The 23186-nt window shown below is 40.6% G+C and overlaps 1 protein-coding gene across 2 annotated transcripts in view; it reads left to right on the forward strand.

Annotated features, from left to right (window-relative positions):
* The window catches only part of USP14 (ubiquitin specific peptidase 14), a 120757-nt gene extending 98974 nt beyond the window's left edge, over window positions 1-21783 (forward strand). For both annotated transcript variants that reach the window (XM_033933928.1, XM_033933929.1), the window contains 6 exons: window positions 3464-3529; window positions 5828-5920; window positions 6251-6376; window positions 6519-6573; window positions 10181-10288; window positions 21050-21783. In XM_033933928.1, the coding sequence (XP_033789819.1) occupies window positions 3464-3529; window positions 5828-5920; window positions 6251-6376; window positions 6519-6573; window positions 10181-10288; window positions 21050-21198 (597 nt within the window). In that variant the 3' untranslated portion in view covers window positions 21199-21783. The remainder of the gene's footprint in view (window positions 1-3463; window positions 3530-5827; window positions 5921-6250; window positions 6377-6518; window positions 6574-10180; window positions 10289-21049) is intronic.
* Window positions 21784-23186: the final 1403 nt, after the last annotated feature.

Raw genomic sequence — 23186 nt, forward strand, 5'->3', positions numbered from 1 at the left:
GGGGAAAGAGGAGACCGAAGCACCCACACTGGCCCCTGTAAACATGCAACCCGCACGGAAGGAGGTGATCGGAGGCAGAGACCACCAGGTAAGGTCAGGGGGTGGGTCAGAGCTGGCACAGAGTTATTTGTGATTTTTCACACTTCGCGGTCTAGCTCTGTCCCTAACCCCCGCGAATACTGAGGGAGAAGTATACATAAGAGATACCTTCCCCTATTCCTATCAGTCTTCTTTCAGTCTCCAGCAGGTGTTGAGTGAGCTGTACCCATCTCCCTTGGTAGGGCTGTTGGAATTTGTTTAGGGGTTTCTAGTCCCTGTTTTTGGCTGGATTGAGCTTGGGTGGGCTCTGTTTGGGGGGTCCGTCTGACCTCGGGGGTCTCAAACCCGGCGGGTCTCGAGTGGAGTCCCTCCCCTCCCATTTCCTCCACCTCCCCACATTTTTTAGAGGAGCCTCAGCAGTAAGCCTTACTGCCTAAATCAAGCAAGGCATATTGCTTTGAGAGCCTAGTGCCGGTCTGAAGGGTTGCTTCCCTTTAACTTTACTGTATTTTTGTACTAACCAGCACTTTTCTTCTATCTAGGTCGCGTATGGAGCAATTGAGCCCTTCTGGGGGAGTGGGGCACAATTTGGTCGATGTGAGGCACTCGCAGCCGGCCTGAAATTGCTGTTCGGGCCGTTGTGGTGGTGGAGCTCCATCGGCAGTCGCTGCAGGTGCCCAGAGTTCCCTGACGATAGTGCCTCGTGAGTCGGCAGGGAGCAGTGGGGAGGCACGGTTTTCTTCCACTGCCCACGGAGGGATTCCCTTGACCGCCGATGGTCAGGGTACAAAGGATTCCCTCTCAGCTGATTTTTTAACAGCTGATGTCAGCTTGCCTGCTTTAGCGTCTGGGACTATTCAGGCTTCCCAGCCGCTACAGGCCCAGGAGGGGTTGTTTTTGGCTGGAACTTCGCCATTTTCTCTGTCTGGCCCCTCCACTTTGTCTGCATCCTCAGGTGACCTTCCCCCTGTATTGGAAACACAGGGGCAGGTTTCAGCTGGATCCCCTGCTGTAGCAGGGAGTCCCTTGGGACCCCTGGGGAGTTTTTCCCCTGATTTACTTTTTCTTTGTGCAGAGCCTATTTTCAGGTAGCTGGGGGTCCCATGTGCGCCCAGGGGGTTTTGGGGGGTTCCTTCCACACCCCCTGTGGCTTTGCCTCCTTCTTCTCCTTTGGCGTCCCCTCTTTCTCCTCCCTCGTCCATGCACCCGTGGGTGCCTTGGGTTGTGGATTGGTGGTGAAAGGAACGTGTTGGCCTGGCTGAGTACCTGGACCCTTTTTAGGAATTCCAGGATTCTCCTGAGGGACAGCCACTGGCGGTGGGGCGGTGGGTTTCCCGCCTTCCGGCGGCGAGGCGTCCGTGGTGCGCCTTTTTCAGAGGGATAAGCTCCCAGAACTGTTTAAGCAGGTCTCCTCAGTGCTGCGTTTTGAGGAAGCGCCACAAGAGACCCCACGTTAGGGGGACCCTCTTCTAAGGGGGATCCGTACTATTTCCCGCTCTTTTCCTCTGCATTAGGATTTTTGGAATATTGTACTGGTGCAGTGGAATACGCCAGAGGTGCCATTTTGGTTCGCGCACGCCATGGCTCGTTGTTATCCCATCCCAGAGGGGAATAGGGCTACTTTAAAGTCGCCGGAGGTGGACGTGGTGGTCTCAGCGATTTCTAAGTGGCATACCATGCCTGTTGAGGGCGGTTAAGAACATAAGAATTGCCGCTGCTGGGTCAGACCAGTGATCCATCGTGCCCAGCAGTCCCCTCACGCAGCGGCCCTCTGAACAAAAACCAGTGCCCTAACTGAGCGTAGCCCTACCTGCGTACGTTCCAATTCAGCAGGAACTTGTCTAACTTTGTCTTGAATCCCTGGAGGGTGTTTTCCCCTATGACAGCCTCCGGAAGAGTGTGCCAGTTTTCTACCACTCTCTGGGTGAAGAAGAACTTCCTTACGTTTGTATGGAATCTATCCCCTTTCAATTTTAGAGAGCGCCCTCTCGTTCTCCCTACCTTGGAGAGGGTGAACAACCTGTCCTTATCTACTAAGTCTGTTCCCTACCTTGGAGAGGGGAATGTATCGATCATGTCCCCTCTCAATCTCCTCTTTTCGAAGGAGAAGAGGCCCAATTTCTCTGATCTTTCGCTGTACGGCAACTTTTCCAGCCACTTAACCATCTTAGTCACTCTTCTCTTTCGAGTAGTACCGTGTCCTTCTTCATGTACGGTGACCAGTGCTGGATGCAGTACTCCAGGTGAGGGGGCACCAAGGCCTGATACAGCAGCATGATAACCTTCTCCGATCTGTTGGTGATCCCCTTCTATATCATTCCTAGCATTTTGTTCGCCCTTTTCACCGCCGCTGCCACACATTGCATGGACGGCTTCATCGACTTGTCGATCAGAACTCCCAAGTCTCTTTCCTGGGAGGTCTCTCCAAGTACCGCCCCGGACATCCTGTATTTGTGCATGAAATTTTGGTTACCGACATGCATCACTTTACACTTATCCACATTGAACCTCATCTGCCATGTTGATGCCCATTCCATATAAGTAGCAAACCCTAGAGTGTGGGAAGGGTAGGTGGGTCTAAAGTCCCTAATTCAGCAGAGAACCAAGCAGATAAGAACCAAAAACTTCCTAAATACATAATTTATTCCTTCCATTTTCTCATTTCATATTAATCCACAATGCCACCACCTTACTTTTAAAAGCCCTGCAATTCTATTGGTTTAATATATTTTACATGTAGTGTCACTCCTTGCTTTTGTCCTACTCTTTCCTTCCTGAACAGATTATAAATCAGTGTAACTGGGTTTTCCATGTGTCATGTCTCTGCAATCACCACTAAATCTAAGTCAGTTTCTTCCATTACAGCTTCTGGATCCATAATTTTATATGCACAAAATTTGTATTTCTTTTTTGGGGGCGGGGGTGGTGCTCATAAGAGTTTATAACCATGTTAACATTGTATGATATTTAATAATAATAATTTTCTTCTGGTGGATGAATAGTTTGTGGGGAAAGGGAAAGAAGGTACCAGGCCTTGAAGCAAAGCAGAATCAACAAAGAGAGGCACTGGAGATGTTACATCCAACCTGTGGACACTGAGCTTTTATTTGCAGTTTGTATCAAAGTTTTCATAACAAATCTAAAAACAAATAAAGTTCCAAGTAACAAACAATGAAGTCCCGACTAGGATCCGAGTTTCGGCGATACTATCGTCTTCCTTAGGGGACAATTTTGTACTTGTAAACTCTATAAGTAGTGTGTGTGAACATGTCGGCATCTCTCCATTCAAAAAGAAGCACCACAAAATGAATAGTTGGGACACGTAGTATATTCTGGTCATGTATCAAATACTGCCCATTCAGTCATGCTTTAATTGTTTATACATACATTTAATTATTTCTACTATATATTTTCTATCTTTCAGCGTCTTCAAGAAGAAATCACCAAACTGTCTCCAACATTGGAAAGAAATGCATTGTATATCAAATCTGTAAGTAATGTTACTACACTTCCAATGCTTTTCTCGCCATGCTAAGCTTAGAAGAATCCTTTTTAAAGTTCAAATCTGGCTTTACTTTCAAATCTGTTTTTTATTGATAAAGACAAAACACAACCAATGCTAACAGCATAGCATGAACATCTTGTTCACCATTACAAAGCCTCAACCCTGAATCCCCCTCCCCCTCCCCCTCCAAAGCCTTCTGTATGAAACACCCCTTCCATCCCGTCCTCACAATGCAAAAAAATAAGATATAAGTAATCTTGGTTCCCAGGAGCTCGAGAGCTGAGACTTTTTACAGAGAATTCTAAGGAACGCTGGTGGCCCTGCTTTTATGACCTGCCCAGCTAGTGAGACACAGCTCTCAAGTCCTCTCCCCCTGATCCCCCCCCCCTCAAAGCGAGACGCTGGAGCCCGACTTCGGTTCCGGGGAAAATGGCAGAATCACTGATAAAAGAAAACATCGATGAACATTTTGAAAAAAACGAGCTTCTGAAAAACAGCCAGCATGGTTTCTGCAAGGGAAGATCGTGCCTAACGAACTTATTGCACTTCTTCAAAGAGATTAACAAACGGATGGACAAAGGAGACCCCATAGACATCATATATCTGGATTTCCAAAAAGCCTTTGACAAGGTGCCCCATGAACGTCTACTCCGGAAACTGAAGAACCATGAGGTGGAAGGAGACGTACATAGATGGATCAGAAACTGGTTGGAAGGTAGAAAACAAAGGGTAGGAGTGAAGGGCCACTACTCCGACTGGAGGAGGTTCACGAGTGGGGTCCCGCAGGGCTCGGTGCTCGGACTGCTGCTATTTAATATCTTCATAAATGATCTAGAAACAGGGACGAAGTGTGAGATAATAAAATTTGCAGACGACACCAAACTATTTAATGGAGTTCAGACTAAAGAAGACTGCGAAGAATTGCAAAGGGACTTGAACAAACTAGAAGAATGGACGACGAGCTGGCAGATGAAGTTCAACGTTGAGAAATATAAGGTATTACATGTGGGGAGCAGAAACTCGAGGTACAACTATGCAATAGGAGAGATATTATTGAATAAGAGTACCCAGGAAAGGGACTTGGGGGTAATGGTGGACATAACAAGAAAGCCGACGGCACAGTATGCAGCGGCCGCTAAGAAAGCGAATAGAATGCTTGGTATAATCAAAAAGGGTATTACAGCCAGAACAAAAGAAGTTATCCTGCCGTTGTATCGGGCAATGGTGCGCCCGCATTTGGAGTACTGTGTCCAATATTGGTCGCTGTACCTTAAGAAGGATATGGCGTTAGTCGAGAGGGTTCAGAGGAGAGCGACATGTCTGATAAAAGGTATGGAAAACCTGTCATACGCTGAGAGATTGGAGAAGCTGGGTCTCTTTTCCCTGGAGAAGAGGAGACTTATAAGATCATGAAGGGCATAGAGAGAGTAGAGAGGGACAGATTCTTCAAACTTTCGAATAATAAAAGAACAAGAGGGAACTCAGAAAAGTTGATAGGGGACAGATTCAAAACAAATACTAGGAAGTTCTTTTTTACCCAACGTGTGGTGGACACCTGGAATGCGCTTCCAGAGGAGGTGATAAGGCAGAGTACGGTACATGGGTTTAAGAAAGGATTGGCCAATTTCCTACTGGAAAAGGGGATAGAGGGGTATAGATAGAGGATTACTGCACAGGTCCTAGACCTGTTGGGCCACCGCGTGAGCGGACTGCTGGGCACGATGGACCTCAGGTCTGACCCAGCAGAGAGGTATTTCTTATGTTCTTATGTTATGTTCCCTCCCCTCATCCCCTTCCATACGTGAATTATTCTATGATACAACTCGCAAATCCATTTTCTCGGTCACTGCCCCCTTTCTGTGGAATGCCCTACCCTTGGATCTTTGCCTAGAAGATTCACTGGAAAAATTCAAGTCCAAACTAAAGACCTTTCTTTTTAAAGATGCCTATAATCTCAACCTATTTCATTCAAATAAAATCCGTGTAGCTCTTTGATGGACTTTGGAAAAAATAAAATGCTGCTTTTGCAGCGAGCACTACCATAAAGTATCTTCTCCTCCTCCCTTTTATTTTGATTATTACCAATTTTAGATATGTTTTCTTTTAATTTTAAATTTAGCTTTTAACTGTTTCCATTGTAAAAGATTTAGGTACCCGTTTGATAAACGGTATATCAAAGAATAAAGAAATTTGGAAACTTTATCAAATAACATTAAACTTGAAACTTAATATCTGGAGCAGATTGATTGCATGCAATAATCAGTCAATTGTATTGTGTTGTAGTCCAAGATCAGCCGTTTACCTGCCTACCTGACTATTCAGATGGTTCGATTTTTTTACAAAGAGAAAGAATCTGTGAATGCCAAAGTTCTCAAGGTGAGCTGGCTTTCCTTTTACATTTGAATATTCTGCACTCTAGGTTAAAGGAAAAATCCATTGGATTATGGTTGAGAGGTTCCTCATGAATGCCTGATTTGTTGTCTTTTTAGGCTTGGGCATTGGTTTTATTTTCTTTTTTGTGTGTTTGGTATGGTGAGTTTAGGAGTATCATGTAGTGATAGCATGCGAGTTCTCAAAGATGGCCAATTTTGTGTTCATGTTGTAACATGTATATGCAGGTTGGAAGCTGGGAGGCAGAGGGATTGAGAGACTCTTTAATTGCACATGAAAAGTGAAAATGAGTTAACAGCCATTTCTTGTCTTTAGGATGTAAAATTTCCACTCATGTTGGATGTGTATGAGCTCTGTACCCAAGAATTGCAAGAAAAAATGGTCCCCTATCGATCAAAATTTAAGGAGCTAGAAGACAAAGTAGTTCAGCAGCCAAAGACAGTAAGTGAAGTCAATATTATATGGCCAGACTAGCTATCCCAAACTTCAGTATATTATGTTCATTTTGAAACGCTTAGTTAGCAAAAAAGGTCATAAAGACCACTTTCTGTTGGCCAAAAATGCTGTATCTCTTATATTGCAGGTTTCACAAGGGACACAGAAAGAAGTTAAATATGAGCCATTTTCCTTTCCAGATGGTGAGTGTGTTCCCAGCTGAACTTAATATAGAGATACTTGTTTTTTTCTTTTGCCAACTCATTGTGCTGAGGAAAGACTTGAGGAAAAAATAATCATACAAACTTGCTTTGTTTATCCATTGCCTTGTTTCAGCAGCTTTTTCTGCTGTGATACAGAAAGCCTGAGCTCATAAGTGAGTGACATTCTTTAACAATTTCTACTAGCCATAATAGTATTAAACATATGAAAATTGATTACTATCTGAAGGGACGCAGAAAGAAAAGTTAAAAGATTTATGAGTAGTACCTGTCCTGTATATACTTGAATATAAATCAAGCTGAATATAAACCAAGGCGACCTTTTTTACCCCCCAAAAAAGGAAAAGGTTGACTCTAATATAAACCAAGAGGGGGTTACTATTCAAGTGCAGTGCCTTGCCTTGCCTTGTCCTGCCCTGTTCCCCCTCCATCTCTGCTCTGCCAGTTTCTGCATCTAGCCCCCTCATTCCCTCCCTCCCCTGCCAGTCTCTGCACTCAGCCCCCCTCCATCCCTGCCAGGTTCTGTACCCTGTACCCCCTCTCTCCTGAAGCCTTACAGGCCTCCACCAGGCCTGCCATAAGTCCTGGTGGGCCAGAACAACAGAGATCCCTCCCACCTCCTGTCCCAGCCAATTCTAATAATTTTTACCTCCCTCCCCCTTCCCCCACATACTTTTAGAATCCCTGCTGATCCAGCAGGGATTCCTTTGCTCCTGTTGTGTAGAGCCACTAGCTGATTGGCTGCCGTGAGTTCAAGGTGACCAATCAGCAAGTGACTCTACATGGGCAGGAGCGACCTTCCTTCACTCCTGTCCGTGCAGAGCCGCTAGCTGATTGGCTGACACTGGACCGCCAGGGATTCTAAAGGTACACTAGGGAGGGGAGGGAGGTAAAAGTTAGTAGAGTTGGCCGAGACAGGAGACAGAAGGGATCCTTCCTCTGCTGGACCACCAAGTCTCATGACAGGCCCAGCATAGACCTGCAACAGATTCAGGAGGGGGCAGGTGAGCACCGACCCAAATATAAACTGAGACCCCCATTTTTGGGCCAATTTTTGTCCAAAAATCTCTGTTTATATTTGAGTACATACAGTATATTATTTTATTTTTTTTAATTCTTTATTCATTTTTAAACTTTCATCAAGTGTACAAAAATTCATAATAAGCACTATTAATTAGACCATTTGAACATCTTATCATTATATCCTATAAATATAAATGTAACCCTCCCCCACCCTCCCTCAAAGCCCATTATTCATTTTTTTTTTTTTTTTAATATTACATTATTCAAGATTACATTAAGTGTTAAAATATATTCATTCACATAAACAATAAATACATCACTTACAAACAATCATTGACACATTTCATAAATTCTTATCCCCTCCCCTATCCCAACCCTCCTTCCCATATATTCCATTATCATATAAAACATGTAATAATAAAATCCCCCCTCCCTGCACTTTAAATTGATAAATATAAGGGAAACAATTTTTTATTAATCTTTACAATACTTCGTTAATGGTTTCCACACATCCTGAAACTTCTTAAAATAACCCCGCTGTAATGCAATAAACCTTTCCATTTTATAGATATGGCATATAGAGTTCCACCAGAAGTTGTAATTTAATCTCCTCCAATCCTTCCAATTAAATGTGATTTGCTGAATGGCAACACCAGTCATTATAAGTAATAATTTATTGTTATTCGCAGAAATCTGACTTTTTGCTCTCATTTCCATACCAAATATCACAGTATCATAGGATAATGCCACTGGGTTATCTAATAAATTATTCATTTGGTCCCAAATTGATTTCCAAAAATTCATAATAAATGGGCAATGAAACAATAAATGATCTAAAGTTCCTGCTTCTAAATGACAATGCCAACATCTATTAGACAAAGAACTATCTAATTTTTGTAATCTAACAGGGGTCCATAACGCTCTGTGCAACAGAAAAAAACAAGTTTGTCTCATAGATGCTGACATCGTACATTTCATCCTTCAAGACCAAATTCGTGGCCATTGAGATGCCTATTATTCATTTATAAGATCATAAACCCTACACTTGAAACCCTCCACCCACCCAACATTAAGTGGTGTATAATTAATAGAAAAATGGCATTTAATCATGACAAAAAGATGTTAATGGCTCCCATATTTTAATAAAATTTTTATACTTTTCATTCTGTACCGCCAATGATCTTTTCATTCTATATATGTGACATAACGAATTCTACCAGAAATTAAAATTAAGCCTACTATGGTCTTTCCAGTTATTAGTAATATGTTGGATGGCAACTCCAGTCATGATCAATAAAAGTTTATTATTACACGATGATATCTGACTCTTTTTTCTGATAGACATTCCAAATATCACAGTATCAGAAGATAACGCTACATGGTTTTCCAATAAACAATTTATTTGATCCCAGATTGAATTCCAAAAGGCTAAGATATGGGGACAGTAATACAAAAGATGATCCAAAGTCCCTACATCCAGATTACAATGCCAGCATCTATTAGATAAGGAATTATTTAATTTTTGTAATCTAACTGGGGTCCAAAAAGCTCTATGTAACAAAAAAAACCAAGTTTGTCTACAGTATATTAAATATAGAAAGTGATGTCCATATCCCTGTCTGACTGTAATTTATATTGGTGAAAAAAGAGACAAATCTACCAGTTTAATGCCCCCAAGAATCCTCAGCAGTCTGGAGGGCCCTTGTGCACAAAAGTCTGACATGCACTTGTGGATCTGCTAGTTGGAGGACTTGGAGGATATCAGTATTGTGGTGGGAAGCACTTACCAAAAAGAGGGAAAAGATTGTTGCTGCAGAGGCAAACAGCCAGTCAGTCTTCCAGAGGAAAGAGCTAGTGCCATTGACTTTTCAAGCGATGGCTCAGATCTAGTGGAATCTGAGTTCTTCAGAGGAAGATGTGTACTGGCTAATAATTTATAGCTTTTCCCCTAAGAAGTTAGCTACATCCTAAGCATGTTTTACTTCCTTTATCATTTTATTTACACTTAGAGTGCTTGTTCTTGCTACCCATACTGCTTTTTGTGGCAGCCAAGTTCTGTGAGCTATGCCTGCAAGTTAATGAAGATACCACACACCACCAGGACAAAGAACACATTTATGTACATACTGACAGGATACAAGTGAAAGGGATATACTTTTTATTCAGTTACAGCAGGTTTGAAATGGAAGTCCAGAGAAGCAAGTGGAATCTGCCAAGCCAAAATCCTTCTTGCTCCCCTCCCAAAACCAGTAATGATGCTTGAAATGCAGGTAGCAGATTAGCAGGTACACGTGGTATTGATTTTTGTATGCTGCTGCTCAGGTTCCTAGGACTTGCCCAGTTCTGTACTGCACAGGGGTGCCTTATTTCTAGTTGACAAGATGCACACAAGTGTCTGTTTTTCATGTACACAGGGAGACACTCTGCTTAGTCCTGTCTTCATTCATTAGCACACTGTAGCTTATAGGATCTGATGTGTAGATGCTTCTGGCTCAGCAAAATCCTTTTCTTCCAGTACCTGTATTTGAATAAATATGTATTCGATGCAATGTTTTCTTTCCTTTAGATATTGGATCTAATAACTCTGGTTACTATGAACTGCAAGCAGTGCTGACACATCAGGGTAGATCGAGTTCTTCAGGGCACTATGTATCCTGGGTTAGAAGGAAACAAGGTACTCCACTGATAAATCTGAATGCTTGTCCTGGTAATCTATAGCATGCTTCTTTAGTTCCATGTTAAAGGCCACCCATTTACCTCACTAGCTGTAATAGGTAAATGTTTTTAAATAGTTATACACAGCTGTGCTATACTAACTAATATCCTATACTTTATTAATATAGGATACTAAAGTGAAAAAATACATGGGTCTACTGTAACATAGCAAATGATGCAGATAAGGCAAAATGCCCATATATTCTAATCAGCTGCAATTTGTCAACTGTGAATTGGTATACATACAAATTGTCACCTTTTAGAAATAAGGTTCTCTATCCACTCTTGGGGAAAAAAATGATTTAATGCTAGCATTCTATAGTAGTGCGTGTTTGATGTTCTAGGTTAGCATAGATGGTGATATCCGATGTTCCCTCTAAGCTACGTGACTGTGTACCTTTTAGCAGGAGGCAAAGCAGCCATTCAGCCTCACTGCGCTGCCGGTGAAGTTGGGAGCAACACCCTCCGTTATCTTCATCTTATGCCACTGCTGCTATTTTCCTTGAAGCAGCAGCAGCAAACTGAAACTGGCTGCGGGTCCTTCCCGTGCATACCCGCAGCTGCCAGCCTGCCCTCTCCAATGTCACTTCTTCCGGTGCAAAGTCAGCAGCTGCAGATATGTATGGGAAGGTCAGCAGCTGGTTTGTTTGTTTGCTGCTGCTTTGGAAGCTACAGCAGCGATGGGGATGCTAGGGCACAAACGCTGGTGGATTGGTGGGGGGGAAGAGAGGGAGCAGATGGATGTGGGATGGGTGGGAGAGGGGGACAAATGCTTGTGGTTGTGGTTTGGGGAGAGAGGGGAGGCATGAGAACTGGCGGCAGCCAATCAGAGAGTGGTGCAAGGCCGAGCAGGAAGCATGAATAGCTTGGTCCTGTGGGTTGCGCCACGAGATCGGAGGCTGCAGCTCAGCATGGGGCAGGAACGCAGAAAATCACTCCTCCATACACCGCTGGACCACCAGGAATTAAAACCAGCAAAAAAGATACAAGCGGGCAGGGGGAAGTTAAAATTGTTAGGTGGCCAGGACGGGAGACGAGAGGGATGCCTCCTGTCCCGGCCTACCAGAAGCCTGCATGATGTCCGGGAGGGGGTCAGGTGATGACCTGAAAATAGGATGAGACCCCCATTTCTGGGCCATTTTTTTGGCCCAAAAATCTCATCCTATATTCGAGTATATACAATAACTGCTAAATTTTATATAAGCATAGTCTTTGAACATATTTTGAGAACCTGCTAAATATATAATACAATAATCTAAAATGCTAAGTACAAGAGAGTGCACTAATAATTGAAAGGGAAAATTGTCAAAATATAACCTTATAGGTGTTAAAATCTGATGGAAACTTAAATCATTCTTGACCACAAAATTTATCTGAGATGACAATCCGTCAAGATGTACTCCTAAAATTTTAATGGTAGGCAATAGCAGGTATTCAATTCCATTTAAATTCAATTTTTCTTCTCCAATTGTAGCCAAAACCCAGTGGACTCAAGGCCACTGGGTCTCTTTCTCAACAAATACAGGTGACCTCAGAGCTTCACTAGTCCCTCCAGTAGTGGATGCTTCCATTCATTCTCTCCAGAGACCTTCTTCTAGCTTCTTTCCCATCAGAAGCTGCTTACCACAGATGCTTCCATGGTAGGCTGAGGAGCTCACCTTGAAGGCCTTTGTACCCAAGGTGTCTGGAATCCTCATGAGAAAACTCTCCACATCAATCTCCTGAAGCTCTGAGCAATTCGCAACATCCTCCGTACCTTCCAGGATTGCCTGCACAATCAAGTAGTTCTCATCTGAACTGACAATCAAATCACCATATTTTACTTGAACAAGGAGGCACAGGGTATCGCCCACTCTTCCAAGAAGCAGTACAAATATGAACCTGAGCAATTACAACCTATTCCTCAAGGCAGTTAATCTGGCAGGGAAACAGAATGTCTTAATGGACAAACTAAGCAGACTCCTTCAACCTCATGAGTGATCTCTGAACACACCCCTCTTGCAACAGATCTTCTCAGATTGGGGGACCCCTGAAGTACACTTCTTTGCTTACCCCCCACAGCAAAAAACCTCCACTTTAATGATCCAGACTCCCAGTTGTCTGGAGTCGGATGCCTTTTTCCTCAACTGGCGGGACAAGTTTCTGAATACATTCACTCCAATACTTCTAGTCGGGAAGACTGTACTCAAACTTCACCAAGATCAAGCCACTATAATTCACATCAAGCCTCGGTGGCCACATCAACCATGGCTCCCTCTTACAGCTCAGTGTTCGGGAACCCATCACACTTTAAATATTTCCAACATTACTAACACAAAATGAAGGCTTTCACAACCCTACCACTTCCACTAGTTGGCTTCTTAGCTAACTTAACTGAAAATCAGGTCCTGTGAGCTGACCTCAGGCAGGAAAGTACCAGTACATGCATGGTACAGGCAGTCCTAAAAATTTAAAGAGACCATACGCTTTTAACTGTGTGGTTCCTTGGATGACATCACCCAGATGTGAGAATATGTGCCTACTGTCTTTGGAGAACACCTGCTACAATTAAGTAACTTTGCTATATTTTCCAGCATTTTACCTGTGTTTGGTTCAATTCTGTAAACTTTTCAATTTTTGGCCTTCGAGCCATCTTGAGCCCTTTTTTCTCCCAGCATTGACAAATTTTCAGTATCCTTTTTTACTTGATCACCCCAGGCCATTGAGCCGTTTGACTTGGTGTCAGCCATTTTTCCTTCCATGTCAAAGAGGGTGCCGAGTGGTTTCACGAAATGTATTTGATGTAATCGGACCATTTCAGGTTCTGACCCCCATAATTAGTGTTACTAGTGTTTGGGTTCTGATTATCAGCAAATTCATTGTGACCTCTGTCTTTGTATGCAAAGGCCATAAACTACAGTTTGGCAAACTTTTCAATACAACATCAGTATCGAGCATAGTAGGGATTTGGAACCCAATATCCAGCCTTCCATGTTTTTGGCATCGGCACTGCTTATATCTATACCGCATCGAGAGCATCGGGCTTAATTTCAAAGGCAACATTCCACATCCTTTTCCTTCGTACATCGAGGGAAGCAGCATATAGGAAAGCTAAGAAGCGTAAACATACTTATCCTAAGACAAGCAGGCAGCATGTCATCCATTGAGCCCGTTACGGACAGTGGTAAAAGGTTTTTAGAAACTTTGTGACTGCCCACACCATGCATGCATGAGTGACTCCCTGCCCGATGCCGACTCGTGGCACCTCAGTTCTTCATTTTCTGTGGAGCAAAGAAGTGCTTTTTTTCTGGACTCTGTCCAGTGCGACCATTGCCTTCCCGTCAATGTCTTATTTTCTTGGCCTTTTGCCATATTTTTCTTCTATTATACTTTATTATTTTACTGTCTTCGTCGGTCTGTTAAAAAAAAGTTTCTTTTTTCTTTTCCGTTTTAACAGCTGGGCCCTCAGCACTCTTGTTTTCCTCCTCAGTGGGTTTTTTTCTCTTTTCGGCAACTATTGAGTTTAATCTTGCCACCGAGATTTTTCTGTCCACATCGAAACCATCAAGTGGTTTTAAGAAATAATTTCGGTGTCGGCGCCCTATCTCAATCACTGACCCACATAGTTGGGATCACTGCCTTTTGTCGATTGAGCCAGTCACGAAGTCCGTTGGAACAACTGGTACACATGATATGTGGAGCCCAACACTTATCCTGGTCACCCAGTGGACAGCCAAAGTACAATTTGTATACCTTCTTCAGATCTACGGTAATCGGGCGACATTGTACTTTCATTGTGAATGAACCACAGACGTAACAGAAACTATCTGGATGATTAGTACATTGTCTTGGCATAATAAAAACTGATATTAATCACCGTCTGTAACATTAAAAAAAAACCAAAGACAACAGTTATTAACCTTCCTTATACGTTTATCCTATAAACACATGATATATTGCCCAATTAACGTTACAACGTTAAGTTGCTATTATTTCTGCATCTAGCCCCCTCATTCCCTCCCTCCCCTGCCAGTCTCTGCACTCAGCCCCCCTCCATCCCTGCCAGGTTCTGTACTCTGTACCCCCTCTCTCCTGAAGCCTTACAGGCCTCCACCAGGCCTGCCATAAGTCCTGGTGGGCCAGAACAACAGAGATCCCTCCCACCTCCTGTCCCAGCCAATTCTAATAATTTTTACCTCCCTCCCGCTTCCCCCACATACTTTTAGAATCCCTGCTGATCCAGCAGGGATTCCTTTGCTCCTGTTGTGTAGAGCCACTAGCTGATTGGCTGCCGTGAGTTCAAGGTGACCAATCAGCAAGTGACTCTCATTACAAAAATGTGACGTGCTAGTGAAAAACTAAACACAGATTTGAACATAAGAAGCGCCATCTCCGGAACAGACCCTAGGTCCATCAAGTCCGGCGATCCGCACACGCGGAGGCCCTGTCAGGTGGACCCTGGCATAGTTTTGGTCCCCATATCGCTCCAAGTTTCTCGTAAAGAGAAGTGCATCTAGCCTACCCTTACCCATGTCACTTCATGCCACTCATAAGGAGATGTACATCTAACTTACCCTTAAATCCTAGAATGGTAGATTCCGCAATTACCTCTTCTGGGAGAGCATTCCAGGTGTCCACCACTCAATGTGTGAAGCAGAACTTCCTGATATTTGTCTTGAACTTGTCCCCCCTTAGCTTCAGCCCATGTCCTCTTGTCCGTGCCACATTGGACATTGTAAATAACGGTTTTTTCTGCTCTATCTTGTCGATTCCTTTCAGTATTTTGAATGTCTTGATCATATCCCCTCGTAGTCTCCTTTTCTCAAGGGAGAACAACCCCAGTCTCTTAAGTATTTCCTCGTAATCCAAAACCCACCTAACATTAACTTTGATGAAAATGATGTGTTGACCTGTGTATCCTGTCCTGGCTTTGATAAGCTACAACTTCAGCATCATTTGTTGCTTAAAAATCCAACAACTCCAGGGTTTATGCCTCTGTACCACCAGGATGTGAGGGGAGGACTAAGGATAAATTTGGTCACTGTCTTTATCAAAATTCTATGTTAGCCAACAAGAGTTCTTTTTATATCTTTATTGAAGCTTCAAAACCATACAAGGAATAATAGCAATTCAGGAAAAAGTAAATACAATGGAGCCTTTCTCAGGATAATGCCAGAAATTATACATAGAACCAACACAGATACCCCAAGTGTCAGTCCCTTAGATACAGTCAAGCAGCAGATAACTCTTGAATCCTCTAGATAAGAACCTATACAGCAAATGAAGCTTATTTTGATTCTTAGTAAACCCCAAAAAGAAAATCCACCTAACTCAAACTATCATTCACTACATTCCTCACCATCAACAGCACACCATTCCAAAAACACAACACTCATCCCTCTCACATTCATATACCCCCCCTCAGCAACTCATAGGATATCAACATCTAAGCAGAGAATATCTGAGGGAGCCCCACACATCTGGCCTGGAAGGCCTTCCACAAGGAGACATACAGATAAGTTAAACTATTTTGAGAGGCTATATAAGTTTGGATCTCAAACCCAGCCATGTCTTGCATTCTTTGGAACCAGCCATGTATAAAAATTTCTGGTAGGGGTAGATAGTCCCAGCTGTTCCCACTGACTCTTGTCGCCAAAGAGCAATGTGGAATAGTCCCAGGGTATGGAGCAACCCTCGATCTGTTCCAAAATAGGCAGTGCTTCAGCTACAAGTTATAAGTGAGCAGTTCACAGCCTTTAATAGTTTAGTTATTTTGTACTGCTTTTGTAAGAAAGTGTTTTTTTCAGTGTGGGTTAGTGTCTTGTATAAACATGACAACCACACTACTTTATCTGTTATTTTACTTCCCATTGTGGTACTAGGGTCAGGGTACTAGGGTACTAACAGCCTTTCCTTTTTGTCTAGCGTTTAGTTTATAACCTTCTCTCAACTTTTAACTAGCCCCACACCTGTTAGTCTGCACTCTTTTGGAACCCATTCCTGACTCTTAAGAAAGCTTGAAAAGGCCAAACAGCAGATCCATCCAAACTTCCTAATTACTTCAATATCTTTTGGATGCATATCCTCTGGCCCTGTCACTTTTTTTTATTTTTTTTTATTTTTAGTTTAGCCAGCTTCACATGAACATAGCCTTCCAAAAACTTATTCTGTGTTTATCTCTTTTCTATTCCTATTTCTGTTAGTCTATTATTGTCCTTCTCCTTAGGCCTTCCTCATTAAACGAAGAACAGAAATATTAAGCACTTCCACTTCTTTTCCTCCTCACCCTCCTACCCTTCTCCTTTGAGTCTCATTATCACTTTTGTACTTCTTGTCAATAGCATATCTTAAATTTATTTTTTAAGTTTACTCTTTCCATTTTGATGTATGTTTTATTTATTGGGATTTATTAACTGCCTTTATGAAGCAATTCACCCAAGGCAGTGTACAGCAGGTACAGTTTAACAAAGGATTTACAATTTCATTAATGGCATAACAATAGTAAAATGACCAAATTATAAACATAAATACAATAAATTAACTTGGAAATGGTAAATTAAAACCTAATTATAGGACTAACATGAAACAGTATAAAAAATATACACATTTAACAACACTGAAGAATAATCACAGAAATATGATAAATGTCAGTACAGTACAAACAATACCATAATAGTAGCTTGGAAGAACATTCTCAAATAACAATACAGTATGTCTTCTTTTCATTTGTTTCTTTACTTTTTCAGCTTCTATTTTTCCAGATATTGTTTCCGTTTCTCTTTCTGCAGTCTCTTGTAGTTTATGAATTCTGTTTTTTTCCCTTATCTTTTCAGGAGCTACTTTCTTACTATATTTTCTAATCAAATAGGTTTGTTATCCTTACAGTATTTTCTCATTTTTGCTCACTGCTTTTCCACTTCTTTAGGGGCTCCTTTTACGAAGGTGCATTAGGGCCTTAATGCGTGGAATAGCATGCACTAAAATGCCGCACGCTATAGCGTGTGCTAATCCAGTGCGTGCGGTAAAAACGCTAGCGCACCTTCGTAAAAGGAGCCCTAGGTGCTCCCATCCAGCTAAATTTCTTTAGATAGTCCTTCATCTTGGTTAGTCTTCCTGAAGATTTGATTCCTTGCTTTTGAATTAACCATAACCATCTATGCGTTAAAATTGAACATACCATCTGATGATCACTGGATCTTAAATGATCACCCATGACCAGGGTGGATAAAAAATCAATGATTTTTTTATTTTAAAAAAATTGAATTTTTTTTTTTTTTTTTAAATTTAAGTTGGATTTTTAAAAAATATAAAGATAATTTTCTATTTAATGTAAATTTCTTTTTAAAAAAAAAATCTTTATTTATTTTAAAGCTAAAAATAAGTGCAACATATTATAGACATTTTACACTTTAACAGCACTTAAATTCTATCAACTTATATTTCATGACAAATATATATATCATCCCCCCTCTACATATCGAACAATTGCACTCAAATTAAATGTATGTCCCCACCCCCCTCCCAACCACCCTGGACGTGTATGTTCAAAGGGCAAAATTAATCATTCCTTACAGAATCTTGTCAATGGCTCCCAAACCTCCTTAAATTTCCTATAATGCCCTTGCTGTATGGCAATCATACATTCCATTTTAAAAATGTGACAAAGATTCCCACCAGAAGTTATGATTTAACCAATCCTAGTTTTTCCAGTTCTTTAATATGAATTGTATGGCATCTCCTGTCATAATAAAGAGAAGTTTTTTATTATGGGAAGATATTTAAAAATAAAATTATTTGGATTTTTTTTATTTTTTTGAAGAAAATAAAATATAAAGATAATTTTCTATTTAATGTAATTTTCTGTTTAAGATACATTAGTCAAAAAAGTTATTCATGAAATAAGGATTAGTTTTTAATTATATAATAGGCTCTCTATATTCATGCAATGTTTACATATTTTGATAAATCTTAATGGGTGAAGTAATGTCCACAATGATCCTGTTGTATGTACTTGTGTAACAGAAGGGGGGAATGTCTTTCTTGCAGAAACAATTGATACCTCAGGAAATACACATTATAGCAGAATACTTATAGGGAGTAACAGCAAAAACTATAATGTGAACAAAAATTCAAAAGTCTAGTACACAATTTTAGTCACAGACAATGCTGCAAATATATCCAAGATGAGAAGAAATTTAGAAGAGCACCAAGCTAATAAAATATGGTTGCAGTGCTCATTTGCTATACCTCCTAGCCAAAGACTTCAGTGTCTCACAAATAAAGGCTAAGGTTGAAATTGCTTCTGTAATAGTCATTTTGAAGCAACTCTGAAAAGAATGGATGGAACCAAGTTCACGTTCCTACAAGATGTTAGATGAAACTCTGTAATGGACTGTCTTGAGCAGTATATCAAGAACTGGCCTATTCTGATAACATCTGGTTGTAAATATTAAGATTATACCAGCAAGAATGAGTCTGTAGAAAACCATGATTTAAATCAAGTCTTTCTGACTAGTGATTTCAATCAATTTGATTTAAATCAAATCCACCCTACCCATGACATAATCAAACTTTTCATTACCATTTTTAAGAAAACCTTCAATTAAATTTCCATTTCCACCTGTGAAGCTTTGATTCTTTATTTTGGAATGAACTATAACTATAAATAGATATTCTATTTCCTCTTTCTATATTAAGAACTACCCCCTGGCCAGGAAGAGAACACCTGTGTGTTTACAGTATATGTTTAGCGCTCTCTCTCCCAGAACTTTTTCATAGTTATCCCTGATTTTTTTTTTATTATTTTTTTTTTTAGCAGCTCAGTGTTCATGGTTGGGCTTTAGTTTTAAGATGCTCTGCCTAGAAAAGAGGATCAGCAAAAACTACTGAATTTATCCTATCATGTGAATTAGAACAGTAGCACAGGCGGGGCAATATACTGGTGGTACCATCATTTTGAGTGGTTCAGCTGGAGGAATGTTGAACTATATTTTATACATATGGCCCACAATTATGGAATATGTTTCCTCTTTATGTAAGACAAGAATGAAATTTAAAGGCATTTAAAAATCTTACTCTTTCAACAGGCCTTTGACTAGAATTAGATTGGGGCTATATAGCATTATGTTTTTGGATCAAAATATGGTAAAAGAATTAATGATATAATCTATTGTCTTTTACTAACATGTAGTATTGGTTTAAATTATGTATCAGTTGTGAAGTGCTTAGAAATTTTGCCTTATGTAAATATTTAATATTTGTTATGTGCTTTTGAAGTCAATTGATTACACAAGCTTAAAGTATTAGGATTGCTACTGAAGCACATGGGGGCTGGACCCACAATCATTTTTTTCTCTTTTTCTGCTTCATTTTTTAAAGGATTTAGGAAATATATTTTTCACTTGGTTGCTATGAAAAGCAGATGTTGATGCATGAGGCAAGTGCATTGGATCCCCTAAAGGAGAGGAAGGGATAGTAGATGGCATGAATAGGCAGACTAGATAGGCCATATGGTCTTTATCTGCCTTCATATTTCTCTGTGTTTAAACACGTTTTGGAAGGGGGCATAGACTTTCTATAGTCACTATACAAAAGCCATCCTTTAAAGTGAAAGATTGCCCCCTCCTTAATTTACTTTTTGTGTTTTGAAAATATACTTATTGCAAACAGCATAATAAATTACAACATTATACATTTTCTCTGTTTTCCATTTTTACAATCTGCTTTTACCCTTTCCCTCCCACTCTCCAGATGAAATCAGATTCTCAAATTTGGTGTACTCTTATCAAACTCTTGAGAGAAAACAAAACTGAGTGAATAGTCAAGAACTATTATGATTAACAATCTAAAATCCAGCTGTGTGCTCTGTGGCATAATGCTTCATAAAGTTTCCCATATTTGTTGGAAACATATGAGAAGGGCCAAACTTGCTTTATACCTCTCCATAATCATAACATCATATAAAAGATTAAACCATTGTGTTACATTGGGTGGCACATCACTCAGCCATTGCTTCAGACTAAGGATCTAAGATTCTTCTCTCTTTTTGGCATTGCTCCATATTCCTCATTTCCTAAATCATTCTTGCCAGATTTTCAGGTGAACCTCCTAAAGATGATCCTCATAGTATTTGTGTTAATTTACTGCCTTTGTCATTCTGTATACAGGAAATTGATTCTTTAATACAAGCTTAAATGTTGCTTACTTTAGTGTGTAATTTGTCATCTATGGGAGCAGAGGATTTCACATTCCACTTCAAGATTTTAAAATTATTTTATTTACTGCAACAAGGTACTGCCATGACTCAAGTCCATGAGCAAGCGCTGTCTACCTCTTTTGCGCTACACATGGGGAGAATAAATAGGAGCAGAGGTTGTGCAACTTAATTACATTTTCTTCTGTTTGCAGATGTGGCATTGGCAAGCTATCCAAGCACCTGAAGACTTTAAAATGTTTAGGAATTTGGTTTCTTAAGCACAATACTATTTTTAATTATGCTATTGAAATGTATTGTTGTTTTGAAGAATTTAATAGCCTTAAACATGAGCCAACCTCTCATCTTCAGAGTAAGGTAGAGGAAGCAGCCAAAGTCGGGAGACCTGCAGTTCTGTTACTTTGTTTTGTGAATGGAGCACTTACATATGTGAAACTTGACATCTGAAAGCCTCTCTTCCTATTGTCTATAGTTTTACATTTGGCAGTAAATGTACTTATCTAATCATTCCCTTCATATTTTTTGTAGATGAATGGATTAAGTTTGATGATGATAAAGTCAGCACAGTTACCCCAGAAGATATTTTGAGGTTGTCTGGAGGGGGTGACTGGCATATAGCCTATGTTCTACTCTATGGACCTCGCCGAGTTGAAGTAGCTGAAGAAGCTGAACCCTAGGGATTCTGTCTCTTTTTCATCTCTGCCTGTGTGACATAAATGTGCTTCGTTTTATAGTTTCTAAACCCCAGACACATTAGATGAGGATATGTAATTTGTTAAATACCATTCTCCTCACATGAAGCAGAAGGAAGAGAGGGAAATTTTCACTGGCATACACCTTGGAACAATTAGAAGTCAGACCTGGCATTGCTGGGTTGTGTCAACAGTCTAAATGCAGGGTCTTTATTTTGTTCCTCTTTGGAACTGAGCTGCCCTCCAAGAACCATGTTGTGCCATGATGGCACTTTAAATGAATATTTTCCACCTTAATTCGGTAACCAAATATTTATTGCACACTTTTTTTCTGCATCATTTGTTCCTCTTGCATGGTTCATACAAGAGTACTTTGCCATTCTTTGCCTTATCAGCCTGGTTTGCCAGGAAGATGGAGGAGAAATTGTTGCCTCATTGTAACTCAGTGCTGCTACCCATAGCCCACGGAAACATGGCCACAATCAAGTATTTGTCCAGCACAACCTGCTGACTTGGTCTGTTCTATTGCTGGCATTTCATGACTTTAAAATAAATTGTGATCAACAACAAGGTATTTGTGTGTGTGTGTTACCTCTTACCAGATGTATTAAATCCTTTTATTTCTGGTTGCTGCTGTTTGTTATGGTCTTGAGATTTTGGTGTGTTTTAGCTAGTTCTGCTAGCAGGTATTTGGAAGAAATTTATGTTCTTAATAACCTTTTGTAGAAGAAGCAGGTCTGGGGAAAATGCTTTCTAAACGATAATCAAATATTTTAGGAGAAATACTCTTCCCCCTCCCCCAAGGAATTTAGAGTCCATGCAAATGTCTACATTCAGATGATGCAGAGCTATCTTCTAGGTCCTTCAAGCCTTGGCTTCATGCTAGGTCATCTGCACAGTAACATGACAATATTTTATATCTTTACCAGTTGGGAGGCTGTGAACCTTGGGCCTATTATCTGCTGTTCAATATATGCTTCTCTGTAAACATCATGCCTGGCTAGTGTTTTCAGATTGTAGACTCACTAAGTTGCCAGCTGCATTCCCACAACCAGTCCCTTGATCTGCTATTACCCAAAACCTCTTCAGTCAAGACAATGCCTGATTCTGCTCCTTGAAGCCAGCCCCTTCAGAATTTTGTGTGATGGCTCCTCTGTTTTCACTGTTGGTTTAGATACACTTTTAAAAAACCATTAATTGACAAATTTAGCATTTTTGTGAAAAAGTGTGCTCAGAAAATTATGGTTTTGATTTGGAGATCCAGCAGGAGGATTCAGCCATGTCTTTGGTTTGATTCAGACCCTAACAAAAACAAAAGGGCTTTATCAAGCAGCACTGGACTTATAGTTTCCTTTTATGTTTATCATTTGATATACTGCCCAATTAGCAGACTGATTTGTTTTCCAAATCAGAACTTATGGAGAATTGCAGTCAAGTATAGTACTACTATTTATTATTTCTATAGCGCTGTAGGTATTTCATTGCTTAAGAAAACTTACATTCTAGTTGTACTTGAGGCATTGGAGGGTAAGTGGCTTGTCCATGATCACAAGACACATCATTGGGAGAAGAACTTGAAATAGGCAAGAGAAATGAGGATACAGTACTTAGATTGTGAGCCAGTGCAATGTACATGTAGAAGTGCTAGAGAAATAAGTAGTAGTAGTAAGTAAGTAGGATAACTTTCTGCACACACTTTTTCACAAAACTTTTTAATTTGTTAATAAATGGTTTTAAAAGAATGTATCAGAGCCATGTTGGTGTACATGATTTTGGGTTCAGATGTTATTAAAATACTCCCATTTTTGAGGCTTTGGGGTATTTTTGTGTGTGTTCATAAGCTTCAACCAGGAAATCATACAATCAGAAGTAAGCCCTGACTGCCCATGCGAGAGAGCAGCCAACCACCTTGACACATTCATGTCCATCATGCTTGTCTGGCTTTCTTCATCTCTCTTTGCTTGTAAATCATG

The sequence above is a fragment of the Geotrypetes seraphini genome, chromosome 2 (assembly GCF_902459505.1).
Source record: "Geotrypetes seraphini chromosome 2, aGeoSer1.1, whole genome shotgun sequence".
NCBI classification, from domain to species: domain Eukaryota; kingdom Metazoa; phylum Chordata; class Amphibia; order Gymnophiona; family Dermophiidae; genus Geotrypetes; species Geotrypetes seraphini.